This window comes from Macaca thibetana, chromosome 5 (assembly GCF_024542745.1).
Source record: "Macaca thibetana thibetana isolate TM-01 chromosome 5, ASM2454274v1, whole genome shotgun sequence".
Taxonomy (NCBI): Eukaryota; Metazoa; Chordata; class Mammalia; order Primates; family Cercopithecidae; genus Macaca; species Macaca thibetana.
In genome coordinates, this window is record NC_065582.1 from 44,138,969 (window position 1) to 44,157,020 (window position 18,052).

At 38.5% G+C, this 18,052-nt stretch overlaps 1 protein-coding gene across 1 annotated transcript in view; it reads right to left on the reverse strand.

Annotated features, from left to right (window-relative positions):
• Nucleotides 1-16,876: 16,876 nt before the first annotated feature.
• The window catches only part of MMAA (metabolism of cobalamin associated A), a 36,442-nt gene continuing 35,266 nt past the window's right edge, over nucleotides 16,877-18,052 (reverse strand). Inside the window, exon 7 of the mRNA XM_050791778.1 lies at nucleotides 16,877-17,449. Within this exon, the coding sequence (XP_050647735.1) occupies nucleotides 17,159-17,449 (291 nt within the window). The 3' untranslated portion in view covers nucleotides 16,877-17,158. The remainder of the gene's footprint in view (nucleotides 17,450-18,052) is intronic.

The window sequence follows — 18,052 nt, forward strand, 5'->3', positions numbered from 1 at the left end:
TGTTTGTGTATTTTAGAAGAAAAGGCCTAGAAGGTTATATATAAATGTTAATACTTATTTTAGCTGAATGGAAAAATACACATGATTTTTACATCCTATATTCTTTTATTTTAAAAAATTTTTTACAATGAATATAGGTACTTAAAATCAGAGTCAAAATGTTATTTACAAAAATTAAAGCAAATTGAATGTATCAACATATAATCTGTATGAGGCTATTTTATGTTACTATAAAGGAATACCTGGGGCTGAGTAATTTATAAAGAAAAGAGACTTAATTGGCTCGTGGTTCTGCAGACTGTACAAGAAGCATAGTGCTGGCATCTCCTTCTGGTGAGGCTTCAGGAAGCTTCACTCATGGTGGAAGTGGAAGGGAGAGCAAGCACGTCACATGATGAGACAAGGAGCAAGAGAAAGAAGCGGGGGTAGGTCCCAGACTATTTCAACAACCAGATATCCTGTGAACTGATTATGGCAGGGCAGACTCTAAGCCATTCATGAGGGATCTGCCCCCATGACCCAAACACCTCCCAGGATGCCTGACCTCCAACTTTGGGGATCACATTTCAACCTGAGATTTGGAGGGAACAAATATCCAAGCCATATCATAATTAGTCACTCAAATCTTGCAAAAAATCTTTTGGGTTTGCATTTACTTTTCCACTTTCTTCTAGAGTCTAGGCCTTGAGGAAAAAAATCCTCTAAGGCATAGAGATTGGAATCAATTCAATCAAATATGATACTTCTTAAACTTTCTTTCCTTTTAGTTCTGGGTCCAGTAATCAGAGGAAGGAGAAAATAAGGTATACAGTTCTTTTGTGTGTGTGTGTGTGTGTGTGTGTGTGTGTGTGTGTGTGTGTAAAATGGGTGGGGAATAGAGAATAGGAAAATAGGGTGGAAAGAATATGAGTCCACGGAGGAAAAGACCAAGGTATACATATGAGGAAACTTGAATGGTTGTTCTTTTTCAGGGAAACCCTGTCTATTCATAAACACCTGTGATGAAATAGTCCACAAATTGTGCCGCACACTCTCAGGCAAATAAGCCAAAGGGCTCATAATAATTGAAGCTAAAAAATAATCAAAGCCCAACACGGTGGCTTATGCCTGTAATCTCAGCACTTTGGGAGGCCAAGGTGGGTGGATCGCTTGAGCCCAGGAGTTGGAGACCAGCCTGGATAACATGGCAAAGCCCCCTCTCTACAAAAAAACACAAAAATTAGCGGGGCACGGTGGCGCATGCCTGTAGTCCCAGCTACTCGGGGGAGTGAGGTGGGAGGATCACCTGAGCCTGGGAGCTCCAGGCTGCAGAGAGCTGAGATCAGGCCACTGCACTCCAGCTTGGGTGACAGAGCGAGATCCTGTCTCAAAAAAAAAAAAAAAAAAAAAAAAAAAAAAAGATTCATAATAATGGTCAAGGCTTCATGCATTTCCTAGTGGTAACCCTGAGATAAACAGCACGTAGTAATAGCTGATTTTGTCAGGTCACCCAGGGAGGGAGTGGGGAAAGTTGACTCACAAGTGGAGCTGGCCCATCTTTCCTGTAGTATAAAAGTAAGCCAGTCCTATACAATTCTGCTTGTACACCAATCTCAGTCTGTTATATGCAAAACATTATTGGGAAAAGCAAAAGTCATTTAGAAGGATGTCTTAAAAGATATTTAAAAGTATTCTTGTTTAACCTGAGTCTCATGTATATTATAATAATAATAATAATAATAATAATAATAGATAAATATAGAAGCAGATTACTTACACTTCCCAGGCAAGTTTCTTAGACTTTAACATTCATTTAATCCTCACAGCAACGCTATGAGAAAGGCACCATTATTGCCCTAATTTTGCAGAGGAAGAAACTGATCCATAAAAAGTTTACCCAAAGTCACATTGCTAGGAAGCAGTAGAACTGGGGTTGAAACTCAGGCAACATGGCTGCGAAGTCTGGACTCTTGCCTAGTGAATACTCCATCTATCTGTCACCCTCCACCTCTCTCTACCCTGGCTTTCTCTGGTCCCACACTTGCTGACTTTTCCCTTTTTTCTTAGAACAGTCCAAAAGCATCTCTGACAACCCACATGTGACTGGATTTCATATTCAAAGAAGCTCCTAATCATGACCTAATAAATGAGTCCGGCAGAGAAAGACCAAAGAATGACATTCTTTATTTATTTTTAATGCAAATTGCCTTGTGTTCCCAAGCTGAGGTCTGTAGACTTGTTTACAGGAAAGAAGTGTACAGTCTCTTGTTACATGCATCATTGAAATACTTTGAAGATTCTGAAACCAAGTTTAAGAACCACACATCAAATATTATCAATTAAATATTAACATGCAAAACCCTCACAACCCCAGAAATTATTCAAACTCAGAGGAAATATTCTAGAAGGCTATCACCCATGGCATATTTGCTAACTGGAGTCCAAAAAAGTTCTCTGTTAAAGAAGGATTAATCCTAGTGAATTACAGTTTCTCAATGCTTGAAGACAAATAATAGATGAACTCCTCATAGCTTTAAATAAGTTGAATTCTCCCCAGAACCTCATGTTAGAGGGTGGAGAAAGCCATGAAATAAAGTTGCTAAAATAGGTAATGTATGAATGTTGGTGAACAGAGACCAGATGATAAATCTTCTTGAAGTTTAACAGACAGACCCTTCATTCCCTCCCTATTTACCATGGGGAGTTTATTTGCCTATGTTGGTGGCTTAGTCAAATACATATCCAAGTTTGACTCTCCTTGTCTCTTTTCTCACTATGTGCTGATTTGGGATCCAAAAGTTTAAAGATGCACAGAAAGAATGTGCCAAGACCTGGGAACAGACGATCCTAGAACGACTGAGGTTAATACTTCACCCCATATCCTTTGGACATTTAGTCTGCATGGTGGCAGATTTATAATGTGCACTGCTATTTACATACCTGTTTCTGAATTTCCAGAGGTACACTGAGAGATGCTTTGAGCTAAGAGATGCAATGTTTTGTTCTACAAAAATGTAGGTATCCTGACAAATGCCATTTTAGGGTATTTGGAAAATTGCATTAATTCAATATATTACTGCACTTTGATTTGTCACTCTTTGAAGGGACTGTTTAATCTATGGCTTTGTCTCTTTGTCTCTGTGTCTACATATTAACTTTGCTCAGAATTTATTCATTCATCCATTCATTCCATAAATATTTATTGTGCATCTGCCTTGGGCCACTGAACAGCATCATTTATTTCCTGCCATACTGATCTACTTTCTCTTTTTTTGATATGGAGTCTCGCTCTGTTGCTCAAGCCGGAGTGCAGTGGCACGATCGCCACTCGCTGCCTCTGCCTCCCAGGTTCAAGCAACTCTCCTGCCTCAGCCTCCTGAGTAGCTGGGATTACAGATGCCTGCCACCACGCATGGCTAATTTTTGTATTTTTAGTAGAGACAGGGTTTCACCATGTTGGCCAGTCTGGTCTCGAACTTCTGACCTCAAGTGATCTGCCCACCTCAGCCTCTCAAAGTGCTGAGATTATGGGCGTGAGCCACCACGCCCGGCCTGGTCTACTTTCTACAAATACATTTGAATAATATACTCTATACCAATGACATTTCCTCCTGCCACCCTGCTTAGGATTAATTCACTAATCAAGAGCCATTTAAGTAGAAAACTGTTTAAAAAGGCAGCATAAACAGCATACAAATTTCCCTGGGTATACTTTCTTGATATTGGAAAGCAGGTAAATTATGTGTAGTGAAATATCTGTTGTTGTTTTGAGACAATTTTTGAGCAAATTATTAAGATATTATTTTGAGCTAAAAATCTGTAATGTAAATGCCATATAATAGAGCTTGATGCTAGAGAAGGTGAATGCACATTATAAAAAGTTGAATAGAACTGAAATGAGTTTTATAATAGCAGAACAGTTTATATACTATACCTTTCACCCACTCTTTGGTGAGTGTCAGACATTATCTCCTCAAGGCGGAATAGCTTGAGTGGCCAAACATTTCATAATGGCTTTTCTGTTGCTCATCGCTAATTTTTTTAGAGTGTCTCTAAAATTTCCTGAGTCCCTCTTATAAGGGAACTCAACCTCTCAGACTTGTAAACTTTAGGTATTTGGAATATTCAAAGCCCAATACTGAATTTAAGGCCAAGATGTGGTACAAATCATGGGATATAAAAGGAAGCAAAGTACCCGGATAAGAGAAACACCGGGAATCTCATGTGTTCCTTTCATTTTATGGGTTTCCAAGGTGCTCAGGGAAGCAGAATCGGGAGGTGAAAGAATATATTCTTATTTGGGCAGTGGGGATTGGCAGGGATAAAATCTTTGTAGAGGTTTCTCTCTCTGAGGCAGGCTCAGATAGTTTGACAGCTGTATTAGTTCCCCAGGGTTCCAATTTCTTCACATCCTTACCAAAACTTTCTGTAACTGTTACCATTACTTTCTGTTTTGGTAGTGGCTATCCCAAAGGGTGTGAGGTGACATCTCAATATCTCACTATGGCTTTGACTTACATTTTTCTCATTAGTAATGTTGAGCATCTTTTTGTATGCTTATTGGCCATTTGTATACCTTCTTTGGAAAAATGTCTATTTAAGTATTTGGAATATTCAAAGCCCAATACTGAGTTTAAGGCCAAGATATGGTATAAATTGTGGAAGATAAACAGAAGCAAAAAGCTGCCATTAAAAAGTACCACAAACTAGATGGCATAAAACAACAGAAATTTATTATCTCTCAGTTGTGGAGGCTGAAAGTCTGAAAGCAAGGTGGTGGCCGGGCCATGCTCCCTCTGAAACCTATAGGGGAGTCCTCCTTTGCCTCTTCCTAGTTTCTGGTGTTTGCTGGCAACCTTTGGTGTTCTTTGACTGGCAGCCGGCTGCATCACTCCAATGTCTGCCTTCATCATCACATGACAATTTCCCTGGGTTTCTTTGCCACATGTTGCCTTCTTACAAGGACATCAGTCCTACTGGATTAGAGGCCCACCCTACTCCAGCATGACTGCATCTTAACTAATTACATCTGCAACAACCTTATTCCCAAATAAGATCATACTCTGGGGTACTGGAGATTAGAATTCAACATATTTTTTGGGAGGAGGGACACAATCAAGGCACAACAACAGCAATAATATATGACAGGCAATAAAATGTTCTGAGATTCATTGAGGAAAATGGTTTTTGTGTCCTCTATTATTTTAAGAGCCCCAAATGACTGGAACTAGTGGGAAGAAAGTTTCTGGAAACAGTAACACCACTGGTTTTGCAAAAGAGGTAATGTGATTGCTCAGATTCTTGATTTGGAATAAAGATGTAGTATGTGTAGCAGATCTCTAGGAAACAATGACATTTCTAGAATTAAATAGACTGATAACTTTATAAGGGAAGAGCAGGAATAATAATAATAACTTAAAGGTCTATGTGCAAACCATATATCTGACAAGGGGTTAATATTCAGAATATATAAAGAACTTCTACAACTTTATAACAAAAAAACAATAACTTGATTAATAAATGAGCAAAGGACTTAGACATTTATCCAAAGAAGATATACAAATGGGCATTAAGCATATAAAAACATGCTCAACATTACTAATCATCAGGGAAATGTAAGTCAAAGCCATCGGTGAGATATCACCTCACACCCTTTAGGATAGCCACTACCAAAATAGAAAGTAAAAGTTACAGAAACTGTAGGTGAGAATGTGAGGAAACTGGAATTCTGGTACACTGTTGGGAATGTAAAATGATGCAGCCATTATGCAAAACAGTATGGAGGTTCCTCAAAAATTAGAAATAGAACTACCATATTGATCCAGTGATATGGTTTGGCTGTGTCCCCTCTCAAATCTCATTTTGAATTGTAGTTCCCATAATCCCCACGTGTCCTGGAAGGGTCCTGGTAGGAGGTAATTGAATCATGGGAGTGGTTACCCCCATGCTGCTGTTCTCGTGATAGTGAGTGAGTTCTCACAATATCTGATGGTTTTATAAGGGGCTTTTCCTTCTTTGCCCGGCACTTCTCTTTGCTGCCATCATGTGAAGAGAGATGTGTTTGGTTTCCCTTCTGCCACAATTGTAAGTTTCCTGAGGCCTCCCCAGCCATGTGAGACTGTGAGTCAATTAAACCTTTTTCCTTTATAAATTAGCCAGTCTTGGGCAGTTATTTATAGCAGCATGAGAACAGAGTAATACATCCAGCAATTCCACTTCTAGGTATATATCCAAAAGAGTCAAAGATAAGGTTTCAAAGATGTATTTGCACACCCAGCATTATTCACATTTGTAGCACCATTCATGACAGTCAAGAGGTGAAAGCAGCCTGTTTATTGACAGATAAAAGGATAAAGAAAATGTGGTATGGACAGACAATGAAATATTATTCAGCCTCAAAAATGAAATCCTGTCATAGGTCACAACATGGATGAACCTAGAGGATGTTATGCTAAATGAAATAAGCCAGTCACAAAAGACAAATACTGCATGATTCCACTTATATGAGGTGGTTAAAATAGTCAAACTCATAGAAATAGAAAATAGAATGGTGGTTGCCAAGGGCTGGGGGAAGAAAGTAGTGGGAAGTTTGTTCAGTGGCTAGAGCATTTCAGTCATGCAGGTTGGGGGTGGTTCTGGGCATCTATTGCACATTATGCATGTGGTTGATGCTCTTGTATACTTGGAAATTGAAAGCGTGAATGTTACATTGTTTGTGTGTGTTTTCTAGAGAGAGTCTTGCTTTGCTGTCCAGGTTGTAGTATAGTCCAGAGATCATATTTCACTGCAGCCTCAAACTCCTGGGCTCAAGCCATCCTCCCCACTTCATCCTCCCAAGTTGCTGGGACTACAGGCATGAGCCACCACACCCCGACTAATTTTTACTTTATCTTGTGTATAGATGGGCTCTTGCCATGTTGTCCAGGCTAATCTCGAACTGTGGCCTCAGGTGATTCTCCCACCTTTGCCTCCCAAAGTGCCAAGATTACAGGTGTGAGCCACTGCACCCTGCCTATGTTGTGTCTTTTTTCCACAAATGAAAAAAAAAAAAAGGCCAGGCACGGTGACTCATGCCTGTGATACCAGGACTTTGGGAGGCCAAGGCAGGTGGATTGCTTGAGTCCAGGAGTTCAAGACCAACATGGCCAACATGGCAAAACCCTGTCTCTACTAAAAATACAAAAATTTAGCCAGGCATGGTGGTATGCACTTGTAATCCTAGCCACTCAGAAGGTTGAGGTGGGAGGATTGCTTGAGCCCAGGAGGTTGAGGCTGCAATGAGCTGTGATGGTGCCATTGCACTTCAAGTCTGTGCAACAGAGCAAGACCCTGTCTCAAAAAACAAAAAGTCCAAACATTTTTCTTAACAAATTGTTTCTAATCCATGTCACAGAGAGATCACTGAGTAAACGCTAGCTAGGAGAGGTAAGTTTGACTGTAAGTCATACTGGCTGCTTAAATCAGTTAGTTCACTCCTCTGGAACTCACTGATCTACCTATTATTCTGTGGTGGAAGTACACATCACGGCCTGTTTTAACCACCGACCCCAAGAAAAAGTGCTTTCCAAACGGTTCTTCATGAATAAACAGGAACCATATTTATGCTTTATTATCCCACCTCCTGAAATGCAGATTGAGGTGAGCAACTGATTCTGGGAAACCTACCCATAGATTCCTCAGTGACCTCTGTTGCCACCAGAAGATTTCTGTCAGGAATCCAAAATTTGGAACCAATAAACTGTAAAGTGCTAAAGTGGAAACTAAAGCTCTAAGGTAATGAGATAAAATTTAAGCTACAAAGGCCCTTGATAGTCCATCTAAAAAACAGTTATGAAAGAGTTAAAATCTAGAATGGTGCAGGAACAAGACAGAGAGAAGTATCATGACTGAGACTTTCTGGTTCACGTGAGAATGGCCTGCATTCTTTTTGTCTGGTTTTCTGCAGTTCAAATATATGGTTATATGTGGGTTTGTTGTTGTTGTTTATTTATCCTGTTTAGTATTCACTGAGTTTTCTGGATCTGTGGTTTGGTGTCTGTCATTAATTTCGAATAGTTTTCAGGCATCATTACTTCAAACATTTCTTCTTTTCTCTCCTTTTAGTATTCCATAATTGTGTATCTTTGGGAATTTTCTAACAGTTCTTGAATGTTCTGTTCCATGCTTTTATTCTTTTTTATCTTGCATTTGAATTTATGAATTTCTAATGGCTCATTTTAAGCTCACTGATCTTTTTCCTTGGCCATGTCGAGTCTACTGAGGAGCTCATTGAAGCCTTTTTAAATTTTTGTTAGTTTCAGAAATTCCTAGCGTTTCCTTTTGATTCCTTCATAAAGTCTCCATCTCTTTGCTTACATTACCTATCAGTTGTTGTATGTTGTCTATTTTTCCATTAGATTTCTTAGCATATTAATCAGTTATTTTTAATTCCCTGTTTGATAATTCCAACATCTATGCCATATCTGAGTCTTGTTCTGATGATTGCTTTGTCTCTTCATATTATGTCTTTTCTTGTTTCTTGGCATACCTTGTAATTCCTTTATTGAAATGAATACATGTTATTGGGTAACAGACACTGAAATAAACAGGCTTTTAGTGTGAGGATGCAATTAGTCTGGCTAGGAGTTGAGCTGTTTTTAATATTGGGATAGGTGCAGGTACTAGAGCCTTCAAATTCCTCATGTCCTTGTTTTTGTCTTTCCTCTTGACTTGAGGCTTCCCTAAGTACTCCTCCTCAGAGAGAGAGTCTGTATCTGGCAGCTCTTACAACTGTAATCCACTGTTACAATATTAAAGCCCTGGTGGTATGATGGCAAGGTTTAAGGGTCTTATAATCTTAAAATTAAATATCAGTCTTTTAATTGGTCTTGTGCTTCTGGGCTGTGACTTCACAAGTGTTTTTCCAGTGGTATAGATTTCCCCTACTTCCACTGCCTTCTCCATTCACTGGCTACCGAGTTTTTAATCTAGTTGCCCCAAGCCCTGACTCCTGTTGACTATGTTCCCCTCCCTCTTTTAGATTAGAAAAAAGCATCAGCTGGGAATGGAGTGGAAGGAATGCCATTATCCCAGCTGGGAAAAAGCTCAGACAGTCTTTTCTCCTGGAGAGTAGGCCTATGAGAAGGCTCTGGGCTTATTACATTATGAGTTCTCTTTTCTTCCTCCTGCCAGAGCCATGAGAGGATTTTTGTTGTTGTTGTTGTTGTTGAATCTCCACTGTGACAACACTGTTGTTGGAAGTAAACGCCATACAACTGTGGGGATTCCCCTAAGACTGCAACGTCCAGAAGTTTCTCACTTTTGCACTAGTCCAAACTCAGCCTCCAGCAATTCTTCAAAATAATCACTTAATTTTTAAAAATAAGCTAATAGTTCATGGCTCCAGTGGTTTCAGCTCTGGATAGGCAGATCTCGGCTGTGACTGTCTGGGTGCATCTGTCTCCAGATTTTGGTCTGGTGGTTCCCTATGGGTCCAAAAGTCCTTTTCAGTTTTGCCAGCATTTTCTTGTGGTAAGGATGAAGTGGGGATTTTCAAGTTCTTTATATGTCAGTTTAAAATGGAATCCTTATTGCCTCCATTCTTAAAGCCTAAATTTTGATTCCTGTCCTTGGATTTTCATGAGATTCTCTATATTTAAAATAAACCATTTTTTCTCTAGAGTTGGCTTGAGTAGGTCAACCACAAAATCAAAAGACCTGTGTCTGAAACGTATTGCCTGCTTCAACTGTTCAAAGGGGCTGGTTAGGCTAAAATAACTCTTAAAATCCCTTATTAATTAGCTAGACATAAAAGAAATAATACAAAAAAGATATCATGCTTTAACCATTCTTCTTGAAGCTATTGATCCTTTGTTTGCAGATGCATCTTCACTGTTAGGAAAGGTAAGTATTAAGTTAGTATGGGGGGATAAAAGAAAAATATTTTACTTGTAAAACTGGATTGGGGAAGGATATTTCTAATAAGTAAGGGTGTTATTGCCACAAAAGTTCAAATATATGACAGCTGACAATATGAACCTCACTTGTGCGTGTTTCAGTGGGTATAGAGTTGACCCTTGAACAACATGGAGGTTGGGGCGCTGAAACCCCACACAGTCAAAAATCCACATATAACTTTTGACTCTGCAAAAAGCTTACTGATAGCTTACTGTTGATCAGAGGCCTTACTGATAACACCAACAGTTGATTAACATATATTTTGTATGTTATGTGTATTATATACTGTATTGTTACTATAAAGTTAGAGGAAAGAAAATATTAAGAGAAAATATATTGATCCCTCATTAAGTGGTAGTGGATCGTCATGAAGGTCTTCACATTGCCATCTTCACATTGAGTAGGCTGAAGGAGGAAAAAGAGGGGTGGCTGGTCTTGCTGTCCCAGGAGTGGCAGAGGTGTAAGAAAATCAGCATGTAAATAGACCCACACAGTTCAAATTCATATTGTTCAAGGGTCAACTGTATTACCGATAACTAGGTAATTAAACCTTTTCATGAAGATTGAATCTTTTAATATAAGACACCAATCAATAATACTTATATCTCACTTTACTCCAAAACAGATTAAAGTATCTATAATAGACATCTGTTTTGTCTGCCTGGCATCCTATTTGATTCTGTGACTATCAAACCTCTTATTTTGGGGAAATGATCTTTCCTCAACTCCTATCAATCATAGAACCCACATCCCTGGCCATGGAGATGGACCTACGACCTGTCAGGCAGACCAGTGAGAATGCTCCCCTGAGACTTTCAGAATTAGGTCTATGGGGATAGGGGAAATCCTTCCTGTGGACCTAAGTGCTGCTGTTGCCATATCTCCAGCTATGGGGAGGAACCCAGGAGAATGAAGTCAATACACAGAGGAGAAAAGGCAGGGAGAATCCCCAGCATCGTTTGTGTCTGTGAAGTACTCTTCTCCTACTCTTCTCCTTATATGATTAGATGATCTAGTATATTACTCTCTTTTCCAAGCTAATAGATTTCTGTCGTTTCTAGCCAAAAGTTGGGCTAATACAGAAGCTGATATTAAGGGTTTCTGTTTGGTTGGGTTTGAATGTCTAAAATATTATCCTTAAACATAAGCAAAAAATTCTACTGGAAAAAAAATACCTTGAGGTGTGTTCTCCACAAAAGCAAAATTAAGGATATTAGGTTATAGAAGAAAGGTCTTAAAGTTAAAACACTGAGCAGGATCTTATCCTCTGAGTCATGTACAAATTCCTTAATTACTCTATACCACAGAGGTATCTATAATTGAAGATAACATCTGTCACTGAACTGTCTTATAGAAAGAATGAGGTTCATAGAGTGCTTTGAGCAGCTTGGAAAATAGTAATGTTTGAATCTAATGTATGTGATGCATCACATTTAGAAATGGTGAACTTTGATTAATTTCCTAGTATCCCTGATGCTCAATTTCTTTTTCTGTAAAATGGGGGTGATACCTTTTTTGAGAGGTTGACAGAATTAGCAATCATATCCACATGTGAAGCTGGGAGGTCATGATTCAGCCAAAGGTGATACTACCAGAAAAGGAAGGATAGCCAACTACCCAGGCATCCTTTGCAGGAGTTGATTTACATTTTGAAAAGTGGGCTTGTGTGGGGAAAGCTGTCTGCAGAGGTGTGTACTTATGTGCTTGGGGAAAAGACAGGAGACCTGAGGACAATAAGAGATGGTAGTAGTTGGTTCCTATCCCAGAACAATGCACTGGCCCCTACTGGAAGAGAGGCAAAGAAGCTGTACACTGGAAACACAGCACTATTTTGGCAACTTAAGTGTTTCACAGTTTGGGAACATCTAAGCAAGGCAGCATTCTCCTACAGGAACAGCAGCATTAGAAATAGTGGAGGCTCAACAGAAGCCTGGCATGAGTAGGCTGCACCCAAGAGTGTGAACTTGTTTGTGAATCAGTGAGGAAACCCCTGAGACTTCCAAAAATAGTTGGGGAGAGGACTCTTCAGGGGACTGAGATCTCGTATGCAATGGAATTCTGAGTCAGCAAAATCTGGGTGTAAATGCTAATGTGGCTTTGTAAGAGAACACTGATCCTTGAAATAGCTGGGGTCCACATATAACAAGATTTGGCATTGAAGTATGAGCCCTATAAATGGCTATACTGTCATGCTAAGATTAACACCATGCAACAACATGGATGAACCTGGAGGACATTATGTGTAGGAAAATAAACCAGACACAGAAAAAGAAATAATACTGCATGATCCCACTCATGTGGAATCTAAAAAAAGTTTTATCTCATAGGGAACAGAACCATGGTTACCAGAGACTGAGGAGGGGAGAGCAGAAGGAAGGAAAGGGGGGTCAATGGGTACAAAGTTACAACTAGATAGGAGGAATAAGTGCTGGTGTTCTGTTGCACAGTAGGGTGACTATGGTTTGCAACAGTAAGGTAGTATATATTACAAAATAGCTAGAAAAGAGGATTTTTAAATGTTCTCACCACAAAGAAATGATAAATGCATGAGAGGATAGATATGCTAAGTACTCCAATTTGATCATTACACAACATATACATGTATTGAAACATCAAACTGTGCCCCCATAAACATGTACAGCTTCAACATGTCAAAAATTATTGTAAAAATTGAAAAAAAAAAAAAGAATTCTATCCACATCTCAAGATTGGCCAGGTGGATGTTACGAGCTTTGAGAATGAGGTCACATGATTTCTTCTGTGTTAGTTAAAAGCATAATTAATTTCGATTAGGCCTTTGACCTTACTAACAGAAGAGTTTACTGACTTACATATGCCCTCACCTCATTCTATCAAGAAGCTGAGGGGGCTAAGCAAAATAAACTGCCCCAAGGTTACCTTTATACACAAATTTTCGGGTAAACATTAATGAACTTTGACTCACATCATCTACATTTTCTAGTAAAGAGTGGGAAATTTTCTCTAAAACAAAAGCATTCAACATAACTGCTTTTGTGCCACTAACATTTTTGTTATCAAACATACCACAAATGACAAAGCAAATCTACAGAAGCTTCATGGGACAGGAACTAAGTATTCATCTCAAGTGGGATAAAAATGTTCAAAAATTTAGTAAATTTTAAAATTTAGAAAAATAAATTAAAATACTATAGAAAGAAAAACATTTGTTAAAGAGTTTTTCTGATTGTTCCTTTTAAAGTTTTGACATGTTCATCAGTTTTGTAGTCTTATCTGATTAACACTAATGTTTAGAACACCTACTGTTAGTACCAGTCACCACTCTGACACTCTACCTGAATTACAATGGCACCCTAACATATGTCCACTTGGGTAAGAATTCAGCTTTAGGAGGAGTTTCATAAAGTCTGGCGTAGGAAGCATTTGCTTTAACGAAGCCACATTTGCATTTCCCAGGCTTTAGAAGCAGCAAAGCTCCACCATCTGCACAAACTTATAGATCACAGGAGTTACTTCTGTCTTCACAGTTTACTAGTAGTTTACTAGTTTTTAGCAGTAGCATTATGACTTCTATGATGGCAGTCTACCTGGTGAGCACAATGTTTGAATGATTTTCACTAATTTTTCCTGTGTTTTTTTTTTTTTTTTCGGGCATTAGAGTTTCAACTACATAAATTATCATACATACGTTGTTCGTTAACTGTTGTCTTCAGTGTACACCGGGCAATAGCTATAAAAGCTTAGGGAAAGCAGGTAAATGGCCATATGATCAAGTGATTATGAAGAGAAAATGCCTCGTTAGGTTGTATTGGGATAGCTAATGTCAACTATTGAAATAACTGTCATCATTTTAATGAGATTTGATATTGTTTTAGCAAAATGTCTGCCAGTTTTAGAGCTCAGCACATTTTTTTCCTATCTACAGAAGTTAATGGTAAATATATTCTTTTTTTTTTTTGAGATGGAGTCTCACTCTGTCACCCAGGCTGGAGTGCAGTGGCGTGATCTTGGCTCACTGCAAGCTCTGACTTCTGGGTACACGCCATTCTCCTGCCTCAGCCTCCCGAGTAGCTGGGACTACAGGCACCTGTCACCATGCCCAGCTAATTTTTTGTATTTTTAGTAGAGACGGGGTTTCACTGTTTTAGCCAGGATGGTCTCAATTTCCTGATCTCGTGATCCGCCCGCCTTGGCCTCCCAAAGTGCTGGGATTACAGGTGCGAGCCACCATGCCCAGCCTGGTAATTATATTCTTGACAAGGCAAAGTGAACCTATGAAATTTTTTTCAGAATTATCTTTTTGAGATGAATGGACACTGTAACTCATTTAATCCTCATAACAGTTCTAAGCGATAACTGCTGTTTATTGTCAAATATGTATTTAGCACTTGTATTAGGCTGTTCTTTCTATAAATACCTGCGAGTGGGTAATTTATAAATTTATAAAGAAAAGATGTTTAATTGGCTCATGGTTCTACAGATGACAGGAAGCATGGTGCTGGCATCTGCTCAGCTTCTAGGGAGGCCTCAGGAAGCTTACAATCATGGCAGAAGGTGAAAGGGGAGCAGGCATGTCATATGATGGAAGTAGGAGCAAGTGAGAGTAGGGGATGGGGAGGTGCCACACACTTTTAAATGACCAGATCTAGATCTTGTGTGAACTCAGAGCAAGAGCTCACTTACCACCCAAAGGATAGCCCAAGTCGTTCATGAGAGATACGATCTAATCCACACACCTCCCACCAGGCTCCACCTCCAAGATTGGGGATTACATTTCAACATGAGATTTGGGTGGGGACAAATATCCAAACTTCATCAGCACTTATATCCAAGGATTATATGTAATACTAAAATAGTCCTGCTCTGGGTGGATACTATTGTCATCCCCATTTAATAGTGAGGAAACTGAGGCACAGAGAAATTAAGTAGCTTGGCCAATCTGAAATTAATATTAGTCTGTTTTATAGAACAAAGAACTGTCACAAATATCTATGTAAAATATTTACACCACCACCTGCCAATTATTGAGTGCTAAGCACTGTATAATTTCTAAATTAATACTTCCAACCCTGTAAAGTAGCTATTATCTTAATTTTACCGATAAAGAAACTAGTGCATATAGAGAAAAAACCTGCCAAAGATCATATAGCTAGTTAGGATAGAGCTGAGATCGGCCCCCACATGTATCTAAGTCAAAACCTATGCTTTTGACCAAGTCAGAAGTCCAGTACAATATAATCACAGATAGGGAGAGGGAATAGGATTTCTGAGTTGAAAAAAAAGGCTACATTTCATTATTATTATATCACCTCCAGTATAGCAAATAACAGAAACAGAGGTAAAAATCTCTTAGAAATTGGTCTCTATACCATACCCAATGGTACAATGACAACATAAGGAGAAGCGAGTTTTCTAATGATTTTTATGATGACATTTATAACATTTAAAAGTAGTTCAGACTGAGAAGAAATGCTTTAGCCTTAAAATTAAAGCTAACAGAAGTCCCCCCACCTTTCCTACCTTCTTTACAATGCAGTATGTGTGCTCCAGCATTACTTACACTGTGCCACATATGGCAATAGATTTGTTATTCCCTGTAACAGCTTACTCAGGAAAATTATAAAATTCCTTATCTCAGGTTTCTAAAAACCAGTTTTTTGTCTGATAGGGTAGTTTCATGGTGGTCCTTTCTAAAATCAGAAAAGTCAACTGGACAACCTTTCAAAGTTTCTCCTAAACCTTTTATGAAATAGCTATGCCAATGGAGTACTAAAAATCTTTCCAAAAAATGTAAAGGGATGTTTGTTAAAACAATGCTCAAGAGATTTGATTCCACATAGGAACCAGTACAGTAAGTAACAATGCAAGCTGCTATACTACATAAAATATTCTACAGGGTTCAGAATAGAACATGTCAGAAACTTCTATAAAGGCTTTTTGTGCAATGGAGAAATTTTATGGTTAGAAATTTTATTCAAACATACATAGTTACAACTACCATCAAATAAGTATAAAATATATTCAAAGAATTAACCAGAAAGGGTTCTTCAAAGATAATCATAAAATATCCTAAAATATCAAGAGTATGATGGTAGTAACAAGACCATGAGAGAAAACTGAAATTATACATCAGGTTTGTACAGTTTCAGGTACCCACAACTTTAATGTAATAATGCTAGTAAGCAGCCTTTGAGTATTTCCTATACACCATCATGACAGTTAAATAATTCTCCCACGTTATTTCATTTAATCTTCACTAACCTTAGAAAGTTATTCACCAATTTCATTTTACCAGTGAGGAAACGGAAGCTTAAAGAGATTAGCTCATATAGCTAATATATGATTGATCTGGGTTAAAGTTTAAACCCACATAGTCCAACTACAGAGCCCAAGCTCTTAATCACTGTGCTATGCTTCCTCCATAGGACAAAACTTATTCACCATCAAGAAAAAAGATTTTTAAAATACTAAAATGAAGTGAAATGGCCAAGGAAGAAGAGAAGACTTTGGTAGTCTTCAAACTGAATAATCCTTGAATCATTCTGACCTCACTTCGTCTTTTAGGGGTTTACTCCAATTGGCTACAAATATAATGGGTCCAAGAACTGGGGATTAATTACCCATTTTATCTGTAGCTGATTTTCCCAGTTTCCTTTTGCTCTCTTACCTATCGTGTCGGGGGGTGGGGGAAGGCTCCCTGCAAATCCAGACAAGCAGACTTTAAAACTGTGTTCACATCATCACATTATTCCAGTTGTTTCATTACTCACGTACATGGTGACTTCAGAAATTCTTAGAATAATCTGGTACACTAAATGTCAATTATGATTTTCGGCTCTTAGCAACCCACTGTGTGTCGTTCTGGCTTCAAGAAAGACTCTAAAAATATGGTCACTCTTGTTTACATCTTCTCTGGAAATTCAGATAACATGGAATCAAAGTAAGCATTTTAAAGTACAAGATATTTTCTGCTCTCCTTAGCTTTTTGTGTTCTTGAATAATAAGAAGAAACTACCCTACAGGCCACCATGCCAGGGTATAAGAAGAGAATGAAACAGAAATCAGTAACATACAACAGGTACCTTATAAATACTGCCTAACTTTTGCCATTCATATCTAACTTCCTTCAAGTTTTCAAGCATGGGTCACAAACAAAGAAGACAAGAGCACCATGCAATGATTACTGAAAATATAAGCATACAAGTGATTTTTCTATTAAAATATTTTATGAAATGATATGTAAAATTATTATACAGGATGAATTTTAATAATCTCCACTTTTAAAAGCTTTTAACAAGAAGTCTGCTGCCAGTCCTGGGGACAGGGCCCCAGTGAGAACCTTTTGTTCCAGAAGTGGAATCTGTTCCCGGACTGTGGGATGGGTCCTGAAATGCTCTAACACACTTTCCTGAATGAGATTCCACATCCAAACTTTCTGTTGCTTCCGTCGTTTGGCAGTCAGTTCCCCACTGGCAAGCATTAGGTTCTGGAAATCTTTCATTTTATCCCACATTTCAGAGATTCCCTCTCCACTTCTGGCAGAAATACGAATTACCTATTGAAAAGGGAAGAACCAGACCATCTCACTTAAAATGATAGAAAACATTTTCATGGGGACTGTGATACCTGCCAGTTAATTCTTATAGTCTACAGAAATAGGCAATTGACAAGAATGAGACTTTATTGCTGTGTCAAAGTAAACATACAAAGTAAACAGTAAATATATTCTGATGTAATATACCTAGGATTACTAAGTGCATAGCAGAAATAAAACACTGATTCAAGGACAAATTTTAAGCCCAGAGATTTGTTTTAATTTAATTTATTTTATTTTAATTGCTCAGATGGTCAGGGGCATCATAGAGGACTTGTGACAAGGGCAATGCCAGGTAGGTTCCCCTGAGGCCTGAGTGCCAGCAAATGAAGGTAAGTTGAGAAATAGCCTAATTCCCTCTGTCAAATTTGCCTGATTTAGTAAGTGGAAGAGCTGGGCATCTGACATCTGCATGTATATATAAGGTGGCTCCAGACTCAATACAGACAACATGATTGGGAAAAACTGGGATATGACAGTAAGATAAGTCATCATTATTCTCATTATAATGATTGCAGCTTATTCTTTAATAATATAGTGTCTGTCTACAGATAAAGAGGCCCA